Source organism: Lynx canadensis, chromosome B1 (genome assembly GCF_007474595.2).
Source record: "Lynx canadensis isolate LIC74 chromosome B1, mLynCan4.pri.v2, whole genome shotgun sequence".
NCBI classification, from domain to species: Eukaryota; Metazoa; Chordata; class Mammalia; order Carnivora; family Felidae; genus Lynx; species Lynx canadensis.
Window position 1 is genome coordinate 170,349,557 of NC_044306.2, and position 25,992 is coordinate 170,375,548.

Sequence of the window (25,992 nt, forward strand, 5' to 3'; positions counted from 1 at the left end):
TGGCTCTCCCTCCCTTTCAAATAAACTTAAGAAAATAAATAAAATAAATAAAAATAAAAATCACCTTTTTCTCTGCTAATTGAACAGATCTTTGTCATTTCCAACTGGGAGTCTCTGCTTCTAATTCATGCTCCTCATTCTGTTATCACAAGGATCTTTTTAAAGCCCAATTTTATTCTGTGTCCAGACCCCACACTGCCTCTCATTTCATTCTGTGCATACAGTCCATCACTTTTGCTGGTTTCCATGGTCCTCCCTAATTTGGTTCCTGTGCATTTATTCAAATTTATCTCTCAGTATTTCCCAAACTACGGGTTTCCCTTTGCCTCCTGCACTTTGTAGATCAAGAACAAGTCAGAAGCCAACAGGAGCCAGAAGGAGGTATAAGATGAAGCCAGTGGGCACTGGAAACTGAGGGGTGACGCAGGCCACAGACTGCAGCTGCCTCAGTTAGACAGTATATGACTTCTGAAAGCATGAGCATCAAGCGGGAGTCAGAATAGCATGGATGCAGGAATAGGAGGAAAGAGGTTCCAATTTAACAGGCTGAGGTCAGTTTTAAGAGTACAAACCAGGGGCGCCTGGGTGGCTCAGTCGGTTAAGCGTCCGACTTCAGCTCAGGTCACGATCTCGCGGTCCATGAGTTCGAGCCCCACGTCGGGCTCTGGGCTGACGGCTCAGAGCCTGGAGCCTGCTTCCGATTCTGTGTCTCCCTCTCTCTCTGCCCCTCTCCCGTTCATGCTCTGTCTCTCTCTGTCTCAAAAATAAATAAATGTTAAAAAAAAAAAATTTAAAAAAAAAAAGAGTACAAACCAAATGGGGAAAAAAAATAGACAAGAGAAAAAGGCAGGGAAGAGGGGCCCACATTTAAAGTCTGGCATAGGGAAGCCCATCTATACAAAAGTCCGAGCGTCTGCTCTCCTACTTAGCACTTGCTCACTGTGCTCTCACCTCCAGTGTCTCTAGCTCCACAAACCTTGAACCTGCAGTGACTTCACTTCCTTTACATCCTTTCTTTATAGTGTTCCCCTACCTTCTTTTCTTTGGGGGATGACTAAAATGTAATCCTGGATTGATTCTCTTTCCCCATTTGGTAGATTTCCTTAGAGTTCAAAGTTGCCAAGAAACTACGGTGATAAATAATTCCTCTTTCCAGCAGATGTTGTTTCCGATTTTTTAGGGTCAGAGGGAGGAAAAAAAACATTGTTATTTTCCAATAAATCTGCTAAACACTGCAGTGAATTATGAACCTGAGCAGAGGCTACATCATCCAAGAGGCCAAAACACAACTGGCAATTATTTCATAGTTGAAAGTTATGGCTTATTTCAGTTAATCAGGAAATCATTTTTTTAAGCCTGGCATTCCTTCTAAATTAAAAGTCATGGAGTTACAAAACTGTATTTATAATTATATTTATCTCATTTACTGTTATACTCAACTGTTCAAAAAAAGTTCTGAGATTTTCATCTCTTTCAATAGTTTTTTCCTCAGTATTGTCATCTTTCCTCCCTGAAACAGCACCTAATTGACATGGCAAGAAAAAAAAGAGATTTTCTTGGGTGTTTCTTTTTATTTCCAATATTGGCTTTCTGGGCAACATCAAGGAAATAGATTATAATAAAAGTTCTTGCTTTTAGTGGTTATCCTTTCCATATAAAAAATATCACACGTTTTTCAAGATAAAAGCCATCACATCCAGTAGAAACAAACTGTTAATATACCTTTTTTAGATCTATAACAAAGCCACATATAAACAAATTTGAAGAGTTCTAGATACAATGTGAAAACCTAGAAATGCTTTGTAATACACTCAATATATACAGGTGTAGACTACATTTCCTTAGAGTATGATACATATTTATATTTGTTTACATAATTATTTGACTAATGTCATAAGTTCTATAAGGGCCTGAAACTTATTTGTTTTAGCTGACTACTCAATCTCCAATACTCAGCTCAGTATCTAGAACATGGTAGGCACTCAATAAAGTGGAGAAAAAGCATCTCTAGTTATACATAACAACCACACCAAGGGGCAGAAGGAAACTTTTGAAATTAATAGATATGTTATCTTGAATGCAGTGATGGCTTCACGGGTGCATATATGTCCAACCTTGTCAAGTTCTACACTTTAAACATATGAAGCTTATGTCAATTATACCTCAATAAAGCTGCTTTTTTAAAATGTCAAAATCTATAACATGATATGCTAAATGTATTACCCATGAAGTTCATGGGGTATTTTACAATAACATTTTACAAAGGATCAGCATTACTAGAATGTAATGGGGTTGGGGGGAAGCATTAAGAGTATTAATTTTCAATTCCTGGCTTTGATAGGAAAGAGACTTTTGAAGTAAAAATCTTACCATTTAATTAGTCTCTTACCAGTTTCAAATAAGAAGTATGAATTTAAGTTCTCAACAGTAGGATTGTTTTTAATTAGTTCCTTACCAGTTTCAAATAAGAAATATGAATTTAAGTTCTCAACAGGATTGTTTTCCCTTGAATGTTCATTTACTTTCTCAGTAAAATATTTGGAAAATTCTTTTCCTAAATGATTGTATGTGAACTTAATGCTATTTTAAATATAATGGATGATAGTTTTTAAATTTTCTTATTTTTTTTTTTAGTTTTTAAAATTTCTATTAAAAGTTCTTTCTTATAATACCAAGCCACATTTTAAAACTCTAGTTTCATTTAAACAGGAGTAGAGTATTTTCAATTAGAGTGAAGAAAAAAATCATTGTACTTTTTGTTGGGAATTCCCAGTATATGAGGAAGATAATAATGTTTAAAGACATTATAATAAAGACATTATAATTCTGAATTAAAAACTTGCCAAGGTGTTTGAAAAGAGAATGATGATACAGTCATGAGAAATGAATCACAGGCTTGAGAGAAAAGTATTGATCTTATCACTATGAGTAACAGTAAGTGCCTGAATTATTCAATGACAACAGAGTTGGAGCTTTTAGTTGAAACTGGTTCGTTTTTAAAATTTCATCACTTAATTCTGACAAAAGCCAATATGGTATTCACAAGATTTTTTCATTATCAAGTACTTCACAATAAATATGCTCTAAATTATTTCACGTAAATGACTCTGACAAAGTAATATACTCCAGTATATATGTTTATGAAGGGCACAACCTCTTGTATCTTTAAATAGCATGCTACCCATTCTTCTACCTATTTCCAGTATCGAATCTTAAGGAACCAGATCAATCACAGTGCACACAATTTTAAGCTCATCCATTCATTCTACAAATATGTATTGATACTGTGCTATATGACAGACACAAATTGGAATGAGAGAAATGTAGCAAGACCTATTTCTCCTAAACAGGTAAGCAAATAAGAAAACTTCAGATAGAGATAAGTGCTATGAGAAAGACAGAATAAGGCAACGTGGTGGGGGCTGGCACTGGAGGGGAAGTGGGGAAATCTAAGCTGGGTGGGCTGGAATCATCTGACTCCAATGACTGAATGAGGAAGCAGAAGGAGAGGAGTCTGAGAGGCAGGTAAGGAGAAAATCATAAAGGGTCTGAGTTTCATTCCAAGTGCTCTGGCAAGCCACTGAAGACTCTTAAGAAATAACACAAACTGATTTGTGCTTTAAAATAATAACCATGGCTTCTAGAAGATGAATGCGTGACAAAAATAAAAGCAGACAGATGAGTAAGGAGGCTTTTACAGGTGAGAGATCATGGTGACTTGTACAAGAGTGGCAAAGATGAAGAGAAGTGGGTAGAATTAAGATATATTTTAGAAACAGAGCCTAAAGAATGTGCTGGTTTGTTGGAGGGGTATGCATGTTAAGGGATGGTGACACAAAGAGAGCAATCAAGATGGGAAGACTTTGGGAACGTGCCTTACAAATCTAATAATATATTATCTTAACCTTATACTATCTGTTGAATCAATATAATAGTAACTATATACCAAAGGTAACAAGCATCTTTCCTTGAAATAACCAGGCAGATTTGCAATCTGATAGAATTTTGTCATAACTCAATTTTAAACTAAAAGATAATTGTAATTATCTACAATTTAAGATTAATTTACCCAATTATTTTATGCACCTGCAAAAGAATATAGAATTTGGTGGCCAGCACTATTCAGTGTCTGTATTTTATAGGAGTGTGGAAATCAACTTTCCACACCTCAGTCCTAATCAGATGCAGGGTTCTCAGGCATGTCTCTACCTTTGGGCCATAAGTTCACAAAACACATCAGGCTTTATTATAAATCAGTATATTAGTGAGCACCTATATGACTATGAGTTCCTCCCAAAGAAGACCAAATTCTTAACCCTTGGTGGCCCCAAACAACAAAAGACCCAGGCAATATCAGGTAAGTGAAAACCCACTAAGGTAGGAATATCCTCTGACATCTCTTTTTGACTTTCTGGCCTTGATAATTTTTGGCTGACAACTTTGGAGATATTTTTTTTAACATCTTTATTAAGTTATCATTCATATAACATAACAATTCATCCATTTAAGGTGTACAGATTCCTGAGGAGAAGCTTTGTTGTAGTCAAATTGATCTCTCTGTTCCTCCCAAGGATATATGCTTTTCTATCATTCCAGTTACCTTAAACATTCACTAAACAATCACTATTGAGTATTTACTACATGTCAAGCATCCCTACCTGAAATGATGTCTCCTTTCCACTTCTACATCCTTAACTCTGACTTTAAGACCTAGTTCAATCATGTTGATCACCTCAGCTCTTGGACTCTCTCCTTCTCTCAATGTCTATAGTCTATTGGACTTTAAGTGTCAGCCATTTTGTCATATTGCTTGGTTAGCTTTCACATGTGCATTATGTGTCTTTGTCACCTAGCACTCTGGCTTGGTGCCTCACACATTTTATGCATTCGATACATATCTTGTGGAGGATGATAAAACCTGGTCCTTAGAGAAGCTGTCCTTGAATAACCCTCTCCCTCCTAAATCCACCAGTAGCGTGGTCATAGAACCTGAAAGTTTTAAAATGATCTTGCTGACATCTGAATTGTACCACAGGTTCTGTGACAAGGTCATGTTGCCAGAATCAGAGTTCCCTGCCAGAGGCTGGCACATTGTACTTCACACAACAATGGAAGATGAGACTATCTGAGAGGGCTTTGAAATCAAGCAGATGCAGGGGCGCCTGGGTGGCTCAGTCGGTTAAGCGTCCGACTTCGGCTCAGGTCATGATCTCGCGGTCCGTGAGTTCGAGCCCCGCATCGGGCTCTGTGCTGACAGCTCAGAGCCTGGAGCCTGTTTCACATTCTGTGTCTCCCTCTCTCTGACCCTCCCCCGTTCATGCTCTGTCTCTCTCTGTCTCAAAAATAAATAAACGTTAAAGAAAAAATTGAAATCAAGCAGATGCAGATTAGTGCAATATTCTACTTCAGTCAGGTTTCTGCCCCAATACAAATGTGTGTGGTTTCTAGCCATCAGGAATGAGTGGTTTTTCAGAAATGAGTTGATTGGCATACTATCACCATTATGGAGAGTGATAGAATGATCTGGGAAAAGGACACACAGTAAGCTAGACTGTACCATGCAATGATCGTCTCTGTATGAAAGACAGTGGTCATTTCCTATATGAATCGCATATGTTGTCAACTTTCCTGATGGGTTGGTAATGGGACACACACACGCACAGAACCATATAAAATAGATTTCTCTAGAAAATACAGGTAATCTCTGAAACTCCCTTCAGTTAAGCAGAATTGAACTTCACTTGAGGGCTCGTTAGGAACTACAAAGGTGATTGCTCATAAATCAAAAACCGTCATGCTGCTGTGCACTGATTTTGAATAAAAACTGGCTCTGGCTTTATATAAAACTATACCTAAAATGTTAATCATAAAAGCACAGCATTTTCTCTGGTTTCTGTTCACTAACTTTTAAAGCTGATGTTTTGTTTTATTTTTACTGTCTCCATGGTTGTACTTACCCTTTTAATTTGTTCCAGACTCATGTTCATGAAGCCAGAGGATACCCGCTTTATACAGGAAGTCCTGGACCTGGAAGAAATAAAAATGGCCAGTGATGACAGCCCTAACAAGACTGCTTATTTCTTACTTTTCGAAGACCATACTTGCAAATCATGACCATCACTAAAACACAATTATCTTGAGCCCTGCTCTACCCTTGCTGATGTTTCAGGAATACTGGAAATACATTTTCTTTGTTCTAATCCCAGCCTTTGAATCAGAGCCTAGGAGAGTGGGCTCTTCATAAATATGCATTGACCACATAACGGGGAGTATTAATGTAGGCCAGGGCTCTGATTAGCAAATGTTACCTGCAGGAGGCAAAGGAAATACCACAAATGGAGATAAGATGCTGTTAGTGGATTTCATTTTATCTTGAGGGTTGGGAATAATCACTTATCTCTCTGGTCAAACCTCCTCAGATCTCTCCCTTCAGGATCTGAAAACAACTCACATAAAAGGCCTCTCTTCCACGGGATACTGGAGGAAAAGCACAAGATGAAGGAAGAAGCAAATTGCTTTTAATTTAATTTATTCCTTTCTTGCCATCTCAGCAGCTCACCAGAATCTACATAAAACCTTACATCCTAACTTGAAGATAAAATCAGCAATAAAAGAATACGGTACTAGTTTCAAAAACTTGTTAGCATAGACCTTGCTATACAAAATAAAAGGTAATGAGGTTAGGATGATCACTAGGGTATGGAGCAAATTAAAATGTAGCATTTATGGCTTTTATGCTAGGACACTTCCCCTTTTCAAGTAAAACTACTGCACTCAACTTCCTGCAGGTTTGACTCCACGCAAAACCCAAAACAAAAAAGTCCTTTGTGAACCACCTAGCGCAATTGTTGAATTTACTGCAATTCCCGAGCGTCGTCGGACTGAGCGCACACACTGGCGGGACGCTACGGCCCACTCGCAAGCAGTCCGCCTGCAGCCAAGCACCGTGGCCGGAGGAGCACTGGCGCGGGGGTGGGAAGCCCGGCCTCAGAGCCTGTTGCTCGCGGGCCGGGCTATGGGGCAAGTAAGGCTCAGGCAGTGAGGGTTGCCGGCCGCTCTGGGAGGCTAGAATTCCACCCAGGCGGCGAACTCGGGGTCCCTTTCCATTGCCCGGACTGGCACTTAACCCTTGGCGTCCCAAGCCTTCTCGCCCCCTTCGCCGGTCCACTCGGACCCAACACCACTTTCTAGACCAAGGCCAACTCCATTGCTATTAAAAGCCGCAGGGTAGTGGGAAGGAGATACACGGAGATACAGGGGCCAAAGCACACCTTCCTCTCTGGTCAAGACTTCGGCAGAGTCAGAACCGTGTGGAGCAAGAACGGGACAAGCCGAAGCTGCGAGACGGAGCGAGGGCGCCCGGGGGGTGAAGAAGAGGCTGGGAGCTGACCACCCTTCCCCCGCAGGAATGGTGCGGCCCGGGGCGGGGCGGGGCGGGGCGGAGGAGGTTCTCCCGGCTCTCTCCCCGCCCCTCTCCCGACTTCCCCGCCGGGCTGCAGCGGGAGCGTGTGAGCGCGAGCCTCGGCGACCCCTCCCCCGGCGTCGGCACCCGAGCTCCTCCCCTCGTCGAGCCGCCCCCTCGGCGGCTGCCGGGAGAGCTCGCTAGCGCCGCAGACGCCGCCACCTTCGTAGTCTCTTCCTCCAGCTCCGGCGTGCGGGGGCCGTCCGGCGGCGGCGCTGCCCTGGGTGGGCAGCGGGGCCCGCGCGGCCGCTGAGCACTCGGCGCCGCGCAGCCAGGTCTCCCGCCCGCGCGGCGCCGTGACAGGTGCAGAGTCCCAGCTGAGGATCCACCTGCGGCGGGCGCAGCGATGCCCACCATGCGGAGGACCGTGTCGGAAATCCGCTCCCGCGCGGAGGGTGAGCGGCCGCCGCAGCGCGGGGCTGTGCGCGCAGCGCGCACGGGGGTGGCTCAGGGCCAGCTTGGGGTCGGGCCGTGTGTGTGTTAGGGAAAAGATGCCCCCGTCCCACCTCTTCCCCTAGGTAAGTCTGGTTGTCGTGCCTGCCCTGGCAGATCCTTCTCCCAGCGCCGCCTGCAGTGCATTCGCAGACCGCTTCCCGGCTCTAGAGCCCTGAAATTGGTGTCCTCGGCGGGAGCCCCAGGGCTTGCTTTACACCGCAGCGTGACAATTCGGTTCCTGTCACCGAGGGCTCTCGTCCTGCCCACCGCCCTCCCCGCTAGCGCAGCAGCCACCCTGTCTCCACTTGGCTTCTTCACCCTATTGAACAGACCCCAGCCCGCCGCCCCCGCCTCTGGCACCCACCTTTTTGCAGCTCCCTCCCCGCGGCTCCCCAAGGAGCGGGGTGCGTTTTCCAGATTCAGGATCCTTTGATCCACAGCCCCTTGCCTCTGACAGCGTGAGGAGCCTTAATTGCGGCTGGGTGCCCAGCGGGTTCTGTGCATTACGGTCTGCAGTTCTCCCTCCTGCAGTGGAGTCCACCCAGCTTCCGTCTGAGATCTCATTTTTGTTTTTCCTTTTCCTTGATGTCCTCACTTTGGCCGGCTAAGCTGACTTTTTAGCTAGGTGGAAGCCGTTTTCTTTGCTCCACCCAGGGCCAGCTGTTGAATGGCTACACCTGTCAGCAGTGAGCAACAGATGCCCAAGGGTATAGCAAGTAAGCTTTTGGAGGGCTGAGACACCCTCTTCATCTTAGCTCAGGAGCCCTCAGCATTCTTCCTGGCAAGTGACAGTCACTCGGTAAACATTTCTTGATTTTGCTTATGGCAAAGCCAAGGTTGTACATATCTCGAGTTTTGTTTTGTTTTTCTCTCCCATAAACCAGGACTTGAATTTGCAAAAGGTGGAATAACATGGTTTTGAGAACTAGTCTATCTTGCAGTCATCACTGGTTCCCACCCTCCCCCCTCCACCCGTCCCTTAATGTGAGGCAGGTGGTAAAGTGGTTTTAGAAAGGTCTAGCAGTTAGGAGACTAGGACTCCAGGGCTTGAGACAGGCCATTTTACTGTTTTTCCTCCTCAGAATCTTCATGTAAAAAAAAAAAAAATGGGGACATTGAGTTGTAGTATCTGTCGTTTACTTGTTAGAGCGTTTAGGCAATACTAAATGAAACCGTTCTGAGTAGTGGCCACACAAGAGTCAAAGCTGACCTGTGTCCTGCATAGGAATTTTGTACATACTTATTGTTATTTGTACTGTAATGGAAAAGTATGTAAGACATGACAATTTTGGATACAAGGTGAATAAATGGTAGTATCATTTTTTAAAAGTACACGGTAAAAAATTTATTCGTTCTTTTTCATCTTATACATCTGAGTGAAATGAATGAATATTTCTAATCATCTGAGTGAGCCATACAGGTAATGAAAATAGAGTGGTAATAATTGGGATTGTTTTTTCAAATAGCAGCAACTAATGAACCATGTATCGTGGGAAATCAGAAAAAGAGAAAAGACCAGAAAACAATGCAAAACCTGTGGCATGTGAGTGGGTGTTATTAATACCGAAATGCTACAGTATTGTTTTTTATTGTTATGTGTATTTTTCCAAGCATTTTCTCAACACTCCTGGAGGTAAGTGAAGGTGGTCTCATCCGATAGTTGAGGAAACCGTGGCCCACGTTGAGGTACTTGCCCAAGGTCAAGTAGCTAGTTCAGTGACACGTTTGGACTTAGAGCTCTGGGAAAATAAGGACTTTTATTTAATCTTTGTATTCCCTGTGCATCCCAGTGTCAGGGCCATAATGGAGCTTGGTGAATGACTCTTCCCTCGCATAGTGGTTAGTTTCAGTTTATTATGTGCTCAGTAGGTTGCTCAGGACTATGGTGAGGACAACATAAATAATGACTCTGTGGGCTGGAGATATGGCTCATTGCCCGCCCTGCCCACACTTTTCTTTCCTAAGGAATATTCTCCTTTGACAGCTCCTGCTGCCTAAAGGGCCTTGTTCTGAACTGCAACGCCTTTGGCTCAGCCGATTGGACCAGGGTGGTCTCATGACTCAAGGGCAGACAATCCTACAAGGTGGCGCAGACACTTGTAACCTTGTGGTTTGGCTCAAAAAGATTCTCTGTGGTGAGCATCTCTCTCATGGGAAGAGTTAAGCTTATAGCCAGAGGGTGAAAATTGAAACAGAAAGGGACAGAGGTGAATAGGCTAGTGGAGGAAAGAATGGCTGGCTCTAATAGGTCACATGAATGCTGCTGTCATGAGGAAGCAGGGACTATGGTAAACAGAGAAAAATAGGAGAGAGAATGGATTGGATGGAGAGAATGGGGCAGAGAGACAGATGCTGACAGGCGGTAGCCCAGCCTTGGAACTCCTCCCTCCCTGAGTTTTCTAGTCACTGTTCCCAAGCAGTGTTAGAATAAGCTCTTTTTTTCCCTCCAAGTGACTTAAATGGGTTTCTGTTCCCTGCAGCCAGATTGGCCAGATGCACGGCTTTCCTGAGTACAAGTTATTTACATCCCAATTAAGGCTAGAGAACTTACAAGAAATAAGGAATAAATAGTCACGAGGGGATGCTATTAATTGAACATTGTGCTTTCTGTGGCTGACGTACATACCACTGGAGGTCAGGACATAGAACATGAGGCCTACTGAGTGAATGCTTCATTGAGGAATAATTTGAGATGAGGGCTTCCCAAACTTTAAGGAGCACATCAGTCATCTAGGGATCTTGTTAGGTATAGATTCCAAGTTGGTAGGTCTGGGATGGGGCTGCAGCTGTTGCATTTCTGACATACTCCCAGATAATGCTGGATGGCACTGGCCTTCGGGTCTGTGTAGCAAGATTTCAAAGGATATTGCCTTTTTTTTTTTTTTTCTTTCAGTAGTTGGGAGGGTGTTAAAGGTAGAGAGTAACCAATTGAAAAAATGGTGAAAGTCAACATAGCTTATTTGAGAGATATTAAGGAAATTAGCCAGGAGCAGGGGAAACTTGGAAGGAGCAGGATATAAATATGTATAGGTAAATTACTGCTAGATTACAAGGTATTTCAAATACCAAGATGAGTCATTTGGATACAGAATCAAGTATTTGAAGGAGATCTTAGAGTTTGTCTAACCCATTTCTCCTTCAAGCATGAGTCCAGTGTGTAATGTAACAGGGCCAGTTAGGCCCCAAATCATCATAGGGGAATGACATCCCCAAAAAAATAAATGTCTTAGAAAGATGCATCTGGAAGCATGTTGGATGGTTTGGAGAGAATGGCAAGATAGACTCTTATCATTAAAAAAAAAAAAAATCTAGTAATGACAAAGGTCAGGATTAGTTTTGAAGTACAGCAGTGAGAATGGGAAGGGAGGAATCTGAGATATTGCTGAGTAAAACATTAACTCATTCAGCAAGTATCTGTTGAGCTCCTACAAGTTCTATTTCAGATACTTGGGATACACTGGTGAACAGGATAGAAAAAAAGCTCTGCCCTGGAGGTGCTTACATTTTAGTCAGTTAAGAGACCAGGAAAACACAATGAATTAGCAAATTATAGAATTTGTTATGTGGTAAGTACTACAGGAAATATAACAGGAAGGTACGATGCATAAGGTTGGTGGATGGATTACAATTTTAAATAGGTTGATTAGGCTGGCCTTCACTGAAAAGATGCCATGGAGAAAGTGAAGGAATTAGCCTTGTGGAGATCTAGGGGAAGGAAGAGTGTTCTAGGTAGAGGGAATAGTCACAGCACAGGCCCCCAAGACAAGAGAGTCAGGAGTGTTAAAGGAACAGTGTGGGGGAGAATAGTAGGAAAGGAGGTCACAAAAGTCACATCATAGAACATAGCAATGTAGATCGGGAGACAAATGGATTAAAATAAAAGGAAATTCTAAAGCAGGAATTTTGAATTCTAATGTTTGTAAGATCTCTAGTATCTCATTAAAGCCGCATTTTGGGGGTGTTACTCATGAAGATTTTCTTCATTAGATCTGCAGGACTGAGAATCTACATTCTTAATGAACGTCCCAGGATGTTCTGGTATAAGTGAAACACATTTTGAGGACCTCTGCTTTAGTCTTGAATCTGATTGACTGGGAAAATTATTAAAAGATAAGGAAATTGAGGAGAGTCAATACAATGAGAAGTAGTAATTGTGGGATATCCAAGGGGATGTGTTTTGAAGATACTTAGAATTGGAAGTTAGATGCGGGCAAAATCAAATGGGAATCTTGAGTTCAGAGGTAATAGGTAATCCCTGAGAGTAGATAAATTTTCCAGAAAGCAAAACAGGATGAAACAGAAGACTAAGAATTCTGAATTTCTTCATTTTTACCCCAGCTAAATCAAATGAGTCTCTAAATACAACATTAGGAATGTTAGAATCAGGGACTGAAGTTGTGGTGGTTTATACAAAATTTTCTCTTGTAACACTAGAATGGAGGTAAGCAGTCCAGAGCGGCTATGCTTGATACATAAAATTGGAAGGGACATTGTCTCCTTACACCTTTCTGCTTCACCATCTTCCATGAAGTCATAACATGGTTGCTGGGGTTCCAACCATCATGGAAAAGCTCCAGGTAGGAAAACACAGAAAGATGAAAGACCAAAGGGTTTTCCTGGAAGTACCACACAAAGACTCTTGTTTATTTTACTGTGGCTTCCATCTGCAAGGGAAGCTGGGAATGGAATTTTCTAGCTAGCCACATTACTCAGTGTTTTATTACTAAAGGAGAAAGAAAGAATGGCTATTGGGTACACAGCTAACAGGCACAGAGACCTTCAGGTGTTGAGATTGGCAAAGGCTCTTGCTTGAAATAAAGGAGTGTTCTGGAGCTCATAATTGATAAAATAATAAGCATTAAATTGTTCAAAACTAAGGAAATGTACACATACACACACACCTGTCCAATAGTTTGCATTTTCTTCTGCTGAATATTAGGCTAAAATGTAAGACATTCATTTGGTTGTGTAAAATATGTGCGAAGTGATCAATTTAGTTGTTTTAGGCATTGTTTTCCTAAACTAGTCTGTGTAAATGGCAACTTTAAAATGTTTGCAATTTTATAGCATATTGTGTTTTATTTACTTAAAAGATAGCAAAAGGAACATTCGAGTAGTTTCTGTAAGAATTGTTAAAGGGAAATTTGGGGGAGGTTTCATTTGTCCAGGTAAAAGATGACTAAGAATACCTGTTCCTTTAATAAGCATGTATTATGCACCTGCTGTGTGCCAGCTAGTCGGGTGATGAGACAAAAAGGTGTGGTGAATGAATGAGATCCCAAAGGAAACCTGGAGATCGGTTTTAGATTTAGAACTGATACGGCATTGTGAGAGAGTGGGAATGTGAGTATAGTGATACTTCACAAAATCAGTATTTGAGAATCCCCAATACATTTCATTTCTCTTAGTGCAATTCTAGAGATAGTAAGTGTGGCAGAACTAAAATTTTTAAGGTTTTCTAAAATATAGCATATTGTTCACATTTTCATCATGTCATTTCAAAAACAGTGAGAACTGAATCATGTGCTACTTTACAACCATAGGAAAGTTTGTGTGGTGAGTATAGTTTTGAAGTTGAGTTTCTCTAGTATGAACCCTATAGTATAGGTTTCTGTTCACAGTTTCATTAGAATGTAAATGTTGTAAAGGCAGCAGTCTCATTCTTCACTACTAGCTGGAGCCCGTACCTTTCAAAGCTATTATTCTCTGGATTGTAAATTCCCTAAACTAAAGGCGGGGATTTTTGTCTATTTTGTTTACCGATACATGGCTCCCACTGAGGACGTTGCCTGGAATGTAATAGAAGCTCAGATATTGTTGAATGAATAAATTAATCTTATGACTTAGAGGTAAGATGATCTAGAGATGCCTTACAACTAGACCTATTTGACACCCTCCTCCTGCGAGAGCAATTTAAAAACAAAACAAAACAAAAAACAAAAACAACAGTGTGAACAGTGTGATCTGTTTACTGCTCTACACTGCACTTAGGGTAGTGGCCCTCCATGTTTGTCACATGAATGGATAACTCTGAACTTTGTTTTTAATGGAAAAGCCTAACATTGTTCTCTGGATCTTAGAAGTTTCACACTTGCTCATTGGAAAAAAATGCGCACTGTAAAAGGTGTCAGAAAGACAGTAAAAATCACCCCAAACTATGCCTTCCAAATATAACTACCGTTAACATTTTAATACATATATTTGCAACTACTTTCCAGTGGGAAACAGTGATAGTTTATATTCTCTGCCTAGAGCTGAGCCTAGAATTTAGTAGGGGCTCAATACTATTTGCTGAATACATAGATCATTAATTTCATGAAAGCTTAACATTTTTATGTTAATGTATAATTACTAAGGGATTTTCTATGGCATTTAGGTCATTTCAGGTTTTTAAAAAGGATTCTTGAATAAGCATTTTTAGACATTTGTACACTTTTCTGATTATTTCTTTGTAAAAAGGCCCTAGGAAAGGGATTTCTGGATCAAAAGTATGCATCTTTTAAATGGCTATTGATACATATTTCAAAATTGCTGGAAAGATTGTATCAATTTATACATCTGAAAGTAACCAAGAGTGCATACTTCTCTATTCCTTCTCCAACATTGTTTTGCCACCTTTCTCACCCTTATGAATATCCGATGCAAAAAATGAATCTCTAAGTTTACATTGCTTTCAGTTATTAGGTTGAATATATTTTGTCATAAAATGACATGGAATTTGTTTTGTATTGAAATTTAAGACCTTCTCATATGTTAAAGATAGTAATTTTTCGCTGCTTATAGTTTGTTAACTTCTTTATAGTGTTTTCTAGTGTATGTTAATTTTCAGAAGCATTTTTTAAATGAAAAAAATCATTGTAGTTGGCATACAATGTTACATTAGTTTCAGATGTATAACATAATGATTGAACTTCTCCATGCATTATGTTCTGCTCACTGCCAAGTGTAGCCACCTTCTGTCACCTCACAGTACTGTTACAATACAATTGACTATAATCTCTATGCTGTGCCTTTCATTCCTATGACTTTTTCATTCCATATCTGGAAGCCTGTACCTCCCACTCCCCTTCACCCATTTTGCCCATCCTTTCTACCCTCCTTGCCTCTGACAACCATCAGTTTGTTCTCTGTGTCTGTGAGTGTGTTTCTGTTTTTTGTTTCTTTGTTCATTTCTTTTATTTATGAAATTCCACACATAAGTGAAATCATGTAATTTTTCTTCCTCTGACCTTTTTCACTTAGCAGGTCCTGTAGGTCCTGGAGTCTATAGGCCCATCCCACAGGGATGTGTTGTCTCAAATGGCAAGATTTCATTCTTCTTTATGGTTGAGTAATATTCCATTATATGTATATATGTGTGTGTGGATCCATCCATCGGTGGATTCTTGGGTTGCTTCCATATCTTGAGTATGGTAAATAGTGCTTCAATAAACATAGGGGTGCATATATCTTTTCAAATTAGTGTTTTCGTTTCCTTTGGGTAAGTACCCACTGGTAGTATTACTGGATCACATGGTATTTACATTATCAATTTTTTTGCACAATCTCCTTATTGTTTTCCATAGTGGCTATACCAGTTTACATTCTCCTTAATGGTAAATGAGGGTTCCTTTTTCTTCACATCCTCGCCAACACTTATTTGTCTTTCCAATAACAGCCATTCTGACAGGTGTAAGGTGATATCTCATTGTGGTTTTGATTTGCATTCCCCTGATGGTTAATGATGTTGAGATACTCTCATGTGTCTCTTGGCCTTCTGTACATCTTTGGAAAAATGTCTCTTCATGTCATCTGCCCATTTTTAATCAGATTATTTGTCTTCTTGATAGTTGTATAACTTCTTTATATATGTTGGATGTTAACCCCTAATCAGATATATTATTTGCAAATATCTTCTCCCATTCACTAGGTTTCTTTTTCATTTTGTTGATGATTTTCTTCATTGTGCAAAAGTTTGTTTGTTTGTGTGTTTGTTTTGGTGGGATCCCAATAGTTTATTTTTGCTTTTGATTCTCTTGCCTCAGGAGACATCTCTAGAAAAATGTTGCTAAGGCTAATGTCCAAGAGATTATTGCCTACTTTTTCTTTTCTTTCTTTTTTTTTTTAAGTTTACTTATTTATTTTGAGAGAGAGAGAGAGAGAGTACATGTGTGTGCACAGGCAATTTGGGGATGGGCAGAGAGAGAGGAAGAGGGAGAATCCCAAGGAGGCTCTGTGCTCAATCTCCCAAACCGTGAGATCATGACCTCAGCCAAAATCAAGAGTCAGATGCTTAACCGACTGAGCCACCCAGGTGCTCCATGCTTATTTTTTCTTTAAGGAGTTTTATTCTTTCATATCTTACATATCTCATCTCTTTAATCCATTTTGAGTTTGTTTTGGTGTATGACATAAACAAGTGGTCTAGTTTCATTATTTTGCATGTAGCTATCTGGTTCTCCAAACACCATTTATTGAAGAGGCTGTCTTTTTCCCCTTTGTGTATTCTGGCTTCCCTTGTTGTAATTTTAAAAATAATTTTTTTTTAAATGTTATTCACTTTTGAGAGAGACAGAGCATGAGCAAGTGAGGGGCAGAGAGAGAGGGAGACACAGAATCTGAAGCAGGCTCCAGGCTCTGAGCTGTCAGCATAGAGCCTGATGTGGAGTTCCAACCCACGAACCCTGAGATCATTACCTGAGCTAAAGTTCAATGCTTAACTGGCTATTTATTCATTTTTTAAGAGAGAGAGCACAAGCAGGGTAGGGGAAGAGAAAGAGGAAGACACAGAATCTGAAGCAGGCTACAGGTTCTGAGCTGTCAGCACAGAGCCCGACATGGGGCTCCAACCCACAAACCATGAGATCATGACCTGACCTGAAGTTGGATGCTTAACCAACTGAGCCACCCAGGTGCCCCACCTTTGTTTTAGATTGATTAACCATATAAGCATGGGCTTATTTCTGGGCTCTCTATCCTGTTCCATTGATGTATATATTTTTGTGCCAATGCCATACCGTTTTGATTACCATAGCTTTGTATGTAGTATGGCTTGAAATCTAGGATTGTGGTCCCCTCCTACTTTGTTCTTCTTTTTCAAGATTACTTTGGCTATTCAGGGTCCTTTGTGGTTTCTTATAAATTTTAGGATTCTTTGTTCTAATTCTGTTTAAAATACTATTGGTTTTTGATAGGCATTGCATTGAATCTATAGATTGCTTTGGGCAGTATGGATATTTTAACAATATTCTTCCATCTATGAGCACAGTATATCTTTCCATTTGTGTCATCTTCAATTTCTTCAATCAATGTTTTAGTTTTCAGAGTACAAGTCTTTTACTTTGGTTTTTAGGTATTTTCGGTGGGGCGGGGGGGGAGTTCAGTTGTAAGTAGAATTGTTTTCTTAGTTTCTCTTTCTGCTATTTTGTTATTAGTGTAGAGAAACACAACAGATTTCTGTGTATTTTGTACCCTGCAACTTTACTGACTTCATTTATTCCAATTTCTTGGTGAAGTCTTTAGGGTTTTATATATATTTGTGTATATGTGCATATATAGTATGTGTGTGTATAATCATGTAATCTGCAAATAGTTTTACTTCTTCCTTACCAATTTGGATGCCTTTTCTTTCTTTTTCTTGTCTGATTGCTGTGGCTAGGACTTCCAGTATTCTCATAAGTAAATGTGGCATGCATTGACATACTTGTCTTATTCCTGATCTTAGAGGAAAGGCCTTCAGCTTTTCCCCATGGAGTATGATGTTAGCTGTGGGTTTGTCGTATATGGCCTTTATTATGTTGAGATATATTCCTTCTAAACCCACTTTAAGAGTTTTATCCATGGATATTGAATTTTGTCAAATGCTTTTTCTGCATCTGTTGAGATGATTATATGGGTTTTTTCCTTCATTTTGTTAATGTGATGCATCATGTTTTTTAATTTTTTTTAATGTTTATTTATATTTCAGAGAGAGAGAGGCAGTGACAGTGTGTGAGCAGGGAAGGGGCCAAGAGAGAGAGATGGAGACAGAATCTGAAGTAGGCTCCAGGCTCCAGTCTCCAAGCTGTCAGCACAGAGCCCCAATGCAGGGCTTAAACTCAGAAGGCATGAGATTGTGACCTGAGCCAAAGTCAGACACTCAACCTACTGAGCCACCCAGATGCCCCAAATATGGTGCATCATGTTGATTGATTTTTGGATATTGAACCATTCTTCCATCCTGGGATAAATATCAGTTGATGATGGTAAATGATTCTTCTAATGTATTGTTGAATGTGGTTTGCCAATATTTAGTTGAGGATTTTTGCATATATGTTTATCAGGAATATTGGCTTCATATGGCCTGGTTGCTGAGTGAGGATATGTAGCTGGGGCTATGCAAGCCTGGAGTGTTCTGGGATGCTTTGCCCTTGAGTGCCCTTGGCAAGATGGCTGTAGCTATCGTGGGTACTGTCCAGGGTGTCCCAGCATGTACCGCACTGGGGCCCACTTTGGTGGGATGGCTTGAGCTGGTGTCGGCGAGGGGTCCAGGCTCACTGAGGCAGCAGGCCGGCTGGGGTGCCCAGACTCAGCTCCCATCTGCTCTGTCAACAAACGGTGGCACAAACAGTGGCGCTCATCAACCCATCTAACTCTGGAGAGTATTCCATGGCTCCCTTGTGGTTTAGCACATTTCTGGATAACTTCCTTTATATTCTATTTGCTGTTTTAAACTGTGGCTGGACAGGGTTATGGGCCCACGCTCACTGAGGCAGCAGACCAGCCAGGGTGCCCAGACCCCAATTTTGTCTGCACTATCCAGGTGGAGGGGTAATATAATGTAACAGGGCTGCTGGTGGCCAACCCCACTGACTTGGGGAGTTCCAGCAGGCCCGCCAGTGCTTGGTGGATACAGTTCTTTTAAACTGAAGCTTTTTTTCTGTGCCCCAGGACAGATGAGTCTGCTTACAGTCCCTCAGTACTGCTGTTCATGGTGTTGGAGGTAGGCATTCCCAGTTGTTACCATGTCTCTGACTCTCCTGCCGCCCTCTATGTGGTTCCTCTAACTTTTGTTGTACAGAAGCTGCAGTCATCCATATGTAGGTGTAGATTCAGTGTGTCCACCAAAGAGGGGATTTTAAGGTCTTTCTACATCGCCATCTTGGACCCTTCCCTACATCCAAGTTAATTTTTATGATGTATCATCTTTCAGTTTTGTCATTAAAATTTATGCTTTAATGTCATATTTCCCATTTCAAGGTAAAGGTAATTTTTCACTTACATTTTTCTTCTAGTACTTTTGCATTTCAGTTTAAACAGCTGTGTGTGCAATTCCTGTGGGGTTTATTTTGTTGTGAACTGGGAGGTAGGGATCTAATTTTATTTTTCCTCAAATTATAATCCATGTGAGATAATAATCATGTATTTACTACATTCTTTTCATATTGCTTTGAGGTGTTTCTTTTATCTACTAAACTGACATATATAGTTGAGTCATTTCTGGGAGCATTCTCTCCCCCTTTTCTCTGCCCTCCCCTCTCTGTTTTGGTCTCTTTTGACCCCTACTATCAACTTCCATTACCGCAATTAGGAACTATCCTCATAGCTCTCTTACTCTCACTGCTCTTTTATCTGATTTTTTTCATGTTTATTTTTCCACTTGACCCAGTGAATGCATCACTCGGTCAAGATTAAAAATGTTTTGAGAGGGGCGCCTAGGTGGCTCAGTTGGTTAAGCGTCCGACTTGGGCTTAGGTTATGATCGTGCAGTTTGTGGGTTTGAGCCCTGCATCGGGATATATGCTGACAGCTCAGAGCCTGGAGCCTGCTTCAGATTCTGTGTCTTTCTCTCTCTCTGCCCCTCCCCTATTCTCTCTCTCTCTCTCTCTCTCTCTCTCTCTCTCTCTCAAAAATAAGTAAACACTTAAAAAAATGTGTTGGGATATTTATTGAGATTGCATTTTTATGAATTTACTGAGAAAGTTGACATCTTTCATATGTTGGGTCATTGAAGCTTGGTTTCTTTTCTCCATTTATTGGTATTTCTCTCCTGTATTCTCTCCTGGTATTTATCTTCAAATAAATCCTGTCTACTTTAATAATTTGGTCATAGATTTATATTTTATGAAGATATTGTCAATAGAATCCTTTCTACGTTGTGTGTTCTTGTTTGACTGCTAACACATGTGAGGTGTTTGATTTTGACACTGACCGTCAGTCTGAATTCTTTGAGTAGTTTTTCAGATAATTTTCATCTTTAGAAGTTGTAAAGTTATATTGTATGTCATGAAACAAAGTATTTTTAAATGGGGTTTTCAATTAAACTTGATCAGGTATGTTTTGGTTACACTATTTTTTTTAGCAAGATTGGTTCATTTTCATCTGCTGAAGTTTTGTGGACTCTGGTTCCAACAGACTACTTTGAAGGTTTCATATAAGAGCCCTTACAATTAGCAGAGATACTACTCTTCTGCTAAGAGTACAGGTCAGAATTTAGACCAACTGGGATTTAACTAATGATTCCATGGAATCTGTTTATGTCAAATTGGCATTCGTATCTCAGATCAACACTAAGAGAAATAGAATGTGAGCTACAAATGCTAGACACGTGTAGTTTTTAATAATCTGGTAGCCATAGTTTAAAATGAAAAGAAACAGGTGAAATTAATTTTAGTAATATATTTTCTTTTACCTAGTATATCCAAAATACTATTTCACCGTATTTTGGATATAAAAATTAATAGTGAGGTACTTTGCATTCAGTTTTCGTGTTATGTTTCAGAGGGCTGCGTATTTTGTATTTATAGCACATCTCAGTTTGCACTAGTCTCATGTTGTCAGTTGCCCACGTGGCTAGTGGCTGTCATTCTGGGCAGCACAGTTTGCAAACTACACCTCTACCATGTGTTTACATGTTAGGATTTACTAGCATTCTTCAGAATAAAACTTCACAGTGGAAATCATGGCTCGAAGTAAGCGTATTAAAAATATGTGTGTGGCTGTGCCTCTCAGCTTCTTTTCTTACAATAGAAGGCTGTCAAGAATACACTCATAAAACCTTGTCAGTGCTTAAATGATACTGCTTTTGACATGGCCCTTGTGGCAGTTTAGAGGTTTTATGTAAGTACATCATGGCATCTTTTGGAGCTATTGTTTTTTGTTTTTCTTTTTTTAATTCTCTTTTTAAATCTCTTTAATGAGCAAAAGCCATCCTGCTCTACCTTCCTATTATTTTCCGCTTAAATGTTAACACGTGATGTGTATACATAGATAGTAACTTTGAGTAGTGTGCTTTTATATACAGCATTGCCATCACTTTGGTTCATCTAAGGGGACTGTAGCACTTGGCTTCCCAGTCATTTACATAGCTAACTGGGCAAAGGGAAATGTCCATTTTATTTTTTTTAAATTTTTTTTTAATGTTTATTTATTTTTGAGAGAGAGACAGAATGTGAGTGGGTTAGGGGCAGAGAGAGAGGGAGACACAGAAGCAGAAGCAGGCTCCAGGCTCTGAGCTGTGAGCACAGAGCCCGACACGGGGCTCGAACTCACGAGCTGTGAGATCATGACCTGAGCCAAAGTCGGATGCTCAACCGACTGAGCCACCCAGGCACCCCGAAAATGTCCATTTTAAATTGAGCCTCTGTTCATTATTTTGTGTGAGACATCTTTGAGGATTGGTGATCTTTTTTTAAAAAATTTTTTCAATGTTTATTTTTGAAAGAGACAGAGTGTGTGCGGGGGAGGGGCAGAGAGAGAGAGAGAGCGGTGGGGGGGAGACACAGAATCTGAAGCAGGCTGCAGGCGCTGAGCTGTCAGCCCAGAGCCCGATGCAGGGTTTGAATTCACGAACTGTGAGATTATGACCTGATCCGGAGTCTGAGGGAGCCACCCAGGTGCCCTGAAGATGACTGATCTTGATCTATCTGGGGTTGTATTTAACAGGATCCGATTAGTCAGGTGACAGTTGAGGCAGAGGTTATTATTAAGAAGGCCAGAGTTAGCCTGGATTCTCGACCAGGAAACCACTTTAGTAGGCCAGACCTATTTAGAATACAAGATTGGCTTTCATGAGGGAAGCAGGCAAACAGTGGTATACGAGGGTGGATCTGAGAGTTGGTTTATTCTGACACAATCTAGAATAGCTTCTGCAATTGGCTTGGGTCTCATTGCTTACCTCAGGTCCTAAAAGAAATGCAGCTTGGTGTCAAAGAAATCCCTTTCCAGCATCTGCGTCCCAACTTTTCCTCTGATCTCTCCCTCACCTTTGTGTGGACTTAGCCCTGCCCTGCAAACCTTAAAGATAGGAGACATTTAAGGAGCTCTGACTTAGCACTCTAAGGATATGGCATGAATCACCCTGTCACCATTTCCTTGACCTTGGTACCTATCACAGCAGCTCAGAGCTCCTGGAGTGGGGCCCTGCCTTCCTTACTCTGGGAGAGGAGACCCTCCTTCCTGACCATAGCTTGAAACTGTACTTGTGAGCAAGTCTGATGCCAAACCAGGCCTGCCAAGAGTTCTGAATATCATTTGCTTTCACCTTCCCCACTATTGCTCTTGGCCAGCTGTCTGGACAAACCTGTCGCTCCATGTTGGAGCTCTTTGATTCTGGGTGCATCTGTTGTCCATGACCATTTTTCCTGGATCCCTCCCTTGCCCTGCCACTGTATTGTTATCCTAATGGCTGTGACAAGTTTGACCCTTTCCAGTTCCCACCTATCTAGTCTATCTTACTTTACTTTTTTTTTTTTTTTTATAACCCAGGCCATGTCCTATCTGACAAAATTAAATAAAACAAGATCTCTGTGTATAGATTTTACCCAAATTTGATATGGTGCTGTATACCTTAAGCTTAAGTTGGGCTCAGTCCACCATCAATGCGAGAATGATTGTGATAAAAGTTCGCAGGTGGACTTACTCCACTTTTGTAACTTTATTTTCACAGTTATGAATAGTGGTTAGAGAAATGACGTGAAGAAGAATGATTCTGTCTGCCATCTTTAATGTAAAGTGTGTCCGATGTGGTCAGGCAGGGGGAGGCTTGTGTACTGTGGATTGTTTTATAGCCTTGTTGTGTGTACCTCAGTGCTGCTCGACCCGGGTTGCACAGCGAATCAGATTGGGAGCTTCTAAATAATACTGATACCTGGATGCATCACAGACCAGTGGAATCAGTCTGGTCCATTGGGCATATGGATCAAGCACTGATATTTTCTCTCCCAGGTAATTCTGAAGTGCAACAATGCTGAAAAACACTGGGGTAGTGAATTTGCTTACTTTGCAGAGAGGAGGAGGAACAGACTGTATAAAGCCATGTAGGTTGCCAACCATAAACCAAGTGCATGTAGGTATTAGGGTAAAATTTTTTGTCTGTTTCCCAGTTACCTACTGGGTCTAATTATCCTCCCCTTGCTTACCCTTCTCAGAAATGGTAACATTTATAGGATGATACTCGATTATTAGATTTTGAAGACTTTCTTTAAAATTCTGAATGCTTAATTTGTATAACCAAATGAGTAAATACATTCAGTTTATTTTTAGCTGTTGTTATATCTACTCTGGGAGTGTGATGAATTTGAGCCTTTCTGTAGTGTCATTACTAGTTTTTTGCTAGCCTACCTACTTTTAGTGTGTGGTAGTTAATTAATCTCTTTATTCAGCCTATATTTATAGCCCACGTATGTAATCATCTGCACCTAGAAGAAATACCTGAATGCTTTGCTAAGGGTCTGTAACTTCTGTGGCAACTTTATGTTAAAGGGTTTATTTTCTTCAGTTTATAATTTTTTCTTTTTTTTTAAGTTTTTATTTAAATTCCAATTAACATACAGTGAAATATTAGTTTCAGGTGTACAATATAGTGGTTCAACCCTTCCATACATCACCTGGTACTCATCACAAGTGCTCTCCTTAATCCCCATCACGTATTTCACCCATCCCCCCCAACCACCTCCCCTCTGGTAGCCGTCAGTTTGTTCTCTGTAGTTAAATGTTTGTTTCTTGGTTTGCCTCTCGCTTTTTTTTCCCTTTGCTTGTTTGTTTTGTTTCTTAAATCCCACATATGAGTGAAATTATTTGGTATTTGTCTTTCTCTGACTTATTTTGCTTAACATAACACTCTCTAACTCCATCCACATCTTTGCAAATGGCAAGATTTCATTCTTTTTATGGCTGTGTAGTATTCCCTTGTGTGCAGTCATGCATACATCTTCTTCCTTATGCATTCATCAGTTGAAGGACACTTGGGCTGTTTCCATAATGTGGCTATGGTAGATAATGCTGCTATAGACATCAGGGTGCATGTGTCCCTTTGAATCAGTATTTTTGTATTCTTTGATTTATCCCACAATGATGTTCATTCTTTTACCAGTTAATGTACAGAAAATGAAAACTTACAAGTCCTTTACCTGCTTTCTCTGGTTGCTGAGATGAAGCTCACTTTTGAGACACTGAATTTAGCCAGTGGGGTTTCTCTGTGGCCACGTGTATGGGTGCTGGGTGTCTAGCTTCAGGATGTGATTATTTCAAACTGAGGATTAGAAAAGAAACTCCAGGGTGCCTTAGAGCCAGTGCATCGTGTCTGATTGTTATGTGACTGTTTTTTATTGTTCTCTTCTATCCTTGTTGTCTCGGCATTTAGACTTTTTTTTTCCCAAGGTGATAATGTGACTTGTACTCCACAGATGGAAATCTTTTTTTAAAAGCCTGATTTTGACCTAGGAATTGAGGGAAAGTTACGAATTGTTGGCTCAATTTAACCCCAGATGGCTACTTATTCTTGTCTTTTTGTTTAAAGTTCAATGAAAGAATCATTACACAAGTTGGCCTTTTGTTGACTTCTTAGTGAATTAGGAAAGAAGGAAAAAAAAAACTCTCTTAATTTTCCCAAATGCCAAGTTGAATCTTTCTTGATCTTATTAAGTGGCTTTCCCTGTGGAATTTATCCGTATGGTTGGTGAACTCCCTTATGTTTTAATTTTAACTAAGTCTGAATACCAAGATTGCAATATGTATAATTGTTCTCCTTATGAGATATCAGACATTTTTTCCATATGTTCATCTGGAATTGTCCTTTTTTTTTAATATATTTTTTAAATTTTTTTTTTAGCATTTATTTATTTTTGAGACAGAGACAGAGCATGAACGGGGGAGGGTCAGAGAGAGGGAGACACAGAATCCGAAACAGGCTCCAGGCTCTGAGCTGTCAGCACAGAGCCCGACAACGGGGCTCGAACTCATGGACCGCGAGATCATGACCTGAGCCAAAGTCGGCTGCTTAACCGACTGAGCCACGCAGGCGCCCCTGGAATTGTCCTTTTTAAAAAATTCCGTTGACTCAAACTAGAATCAGCATCTTTACTCTTTATACTTCGTGTGTTATTAGTCTGTTTGGTACCAGACTATTTAACATGGTAACCACTTAAAAAGTGGAGTGCCTTTGTTTTCAGTGGCACAACAACAGAACTTGAGACTATAACTTTCTTAGCACTGTCACCACTCTCCTCAGCACCTTACACTGTCACCTTGTAATAGTTGGCTTAAGAGAAAATGAAATGAAGCATTTGGGCTCCCAATAGGCTGGGAGTGATAACTGACCTCTGGCTCTCCCAAGCTGTGTGGCCTTGGGCAAGTCACATAACCTGAGACTCCATTTTCCTTTGACAGAATGGTCATAATACCTACCGGTAAATCCTCTGCCTGTTGTGTAGAGAGTAGACTGGCTGCATGCTGGGACCTCCCAAGGAGCTTGAAGCACACTGACCCCCGGAGATTCTGATTTCACCTTGGGGATAGGAGAGGAAGCAAGGAGCAGTGATAGTGGCTTTGACTACTAGGTATCAGTGGAGGCGACAGGAAGTGGTCAAATTGAGAACATGGTCTGAAGGTAGATTTAACAGATTCGTTAATGGATAGGATGTGGAGCATTAGAGAAAAAGAGGAGTCAAGAATTAATAAAATTTTAGGCCCTCAGCCCAGAATGATGGTGCCATTTACTGAGATAGAAAACACCGGCATGAAGGACTGAAAATATCCTTGCATCTTAGAAAAGAGTGGGAAGGCCCACATGTGCCCATATGTATGTTTGTGTGCATTTCTTTAAATTTTCTTAGAATATTGCACTTATTCTAAAATCA

At 40.7% G+C, this 25,992-nt stretch overlaps 2 protein-coding genes across 4 annotated transcripts in view; one reads left to right on the plus strand and one right to left on the minus strand.

Moving 5' to 3' along the window:
• GRXCR1 (glutaredoxin and cysteine rich domain containing 1) overlaps positions 1-7,388 on the minus strand; it is a 315,239-nt gene extending 307,851 nt beyond the window's left edge. The window contains exons 1-3 of one of the 3 annotated variants that reach the window (XR_003968456.1): positions 7,272-7,388; positions 5,958-6,027; positions 714-753 (exon numbers count right to left, since the gene is read on the minus strand). The gene's annotated coding sequence lies outside the window, so the exon portion shown is untranslated. Of the gene's footprint in view, positions 1-713; positions 754-5,310; positions 5,333-5,957; positions 6,028-7,271 lie in introns of those variants that run through there. The other 2 variants (XR_003968457.1, XR_003968455.1) reach the window with 2 other exon arrangements.
• Positions 7,389-7,713: 325 nt separating this feature from the next.
• The window catches only part of ATP8A1 (ATPase phospholipid transporting 8A1), a 231,850-nt gene continuing 213,571 nt past the window's right edge, over positions 7,714-25,992 (plus strand). The window contains 1 exon segment of the mRNA XM_030313951.1: positions 7,714-7,857. Within this exon segment, the coding sequence (XP_030169811.1) occupies positions 7,809-7,857 (49 nt within the window). The 5' untranslated portion in view covers positions 7,714-7,808.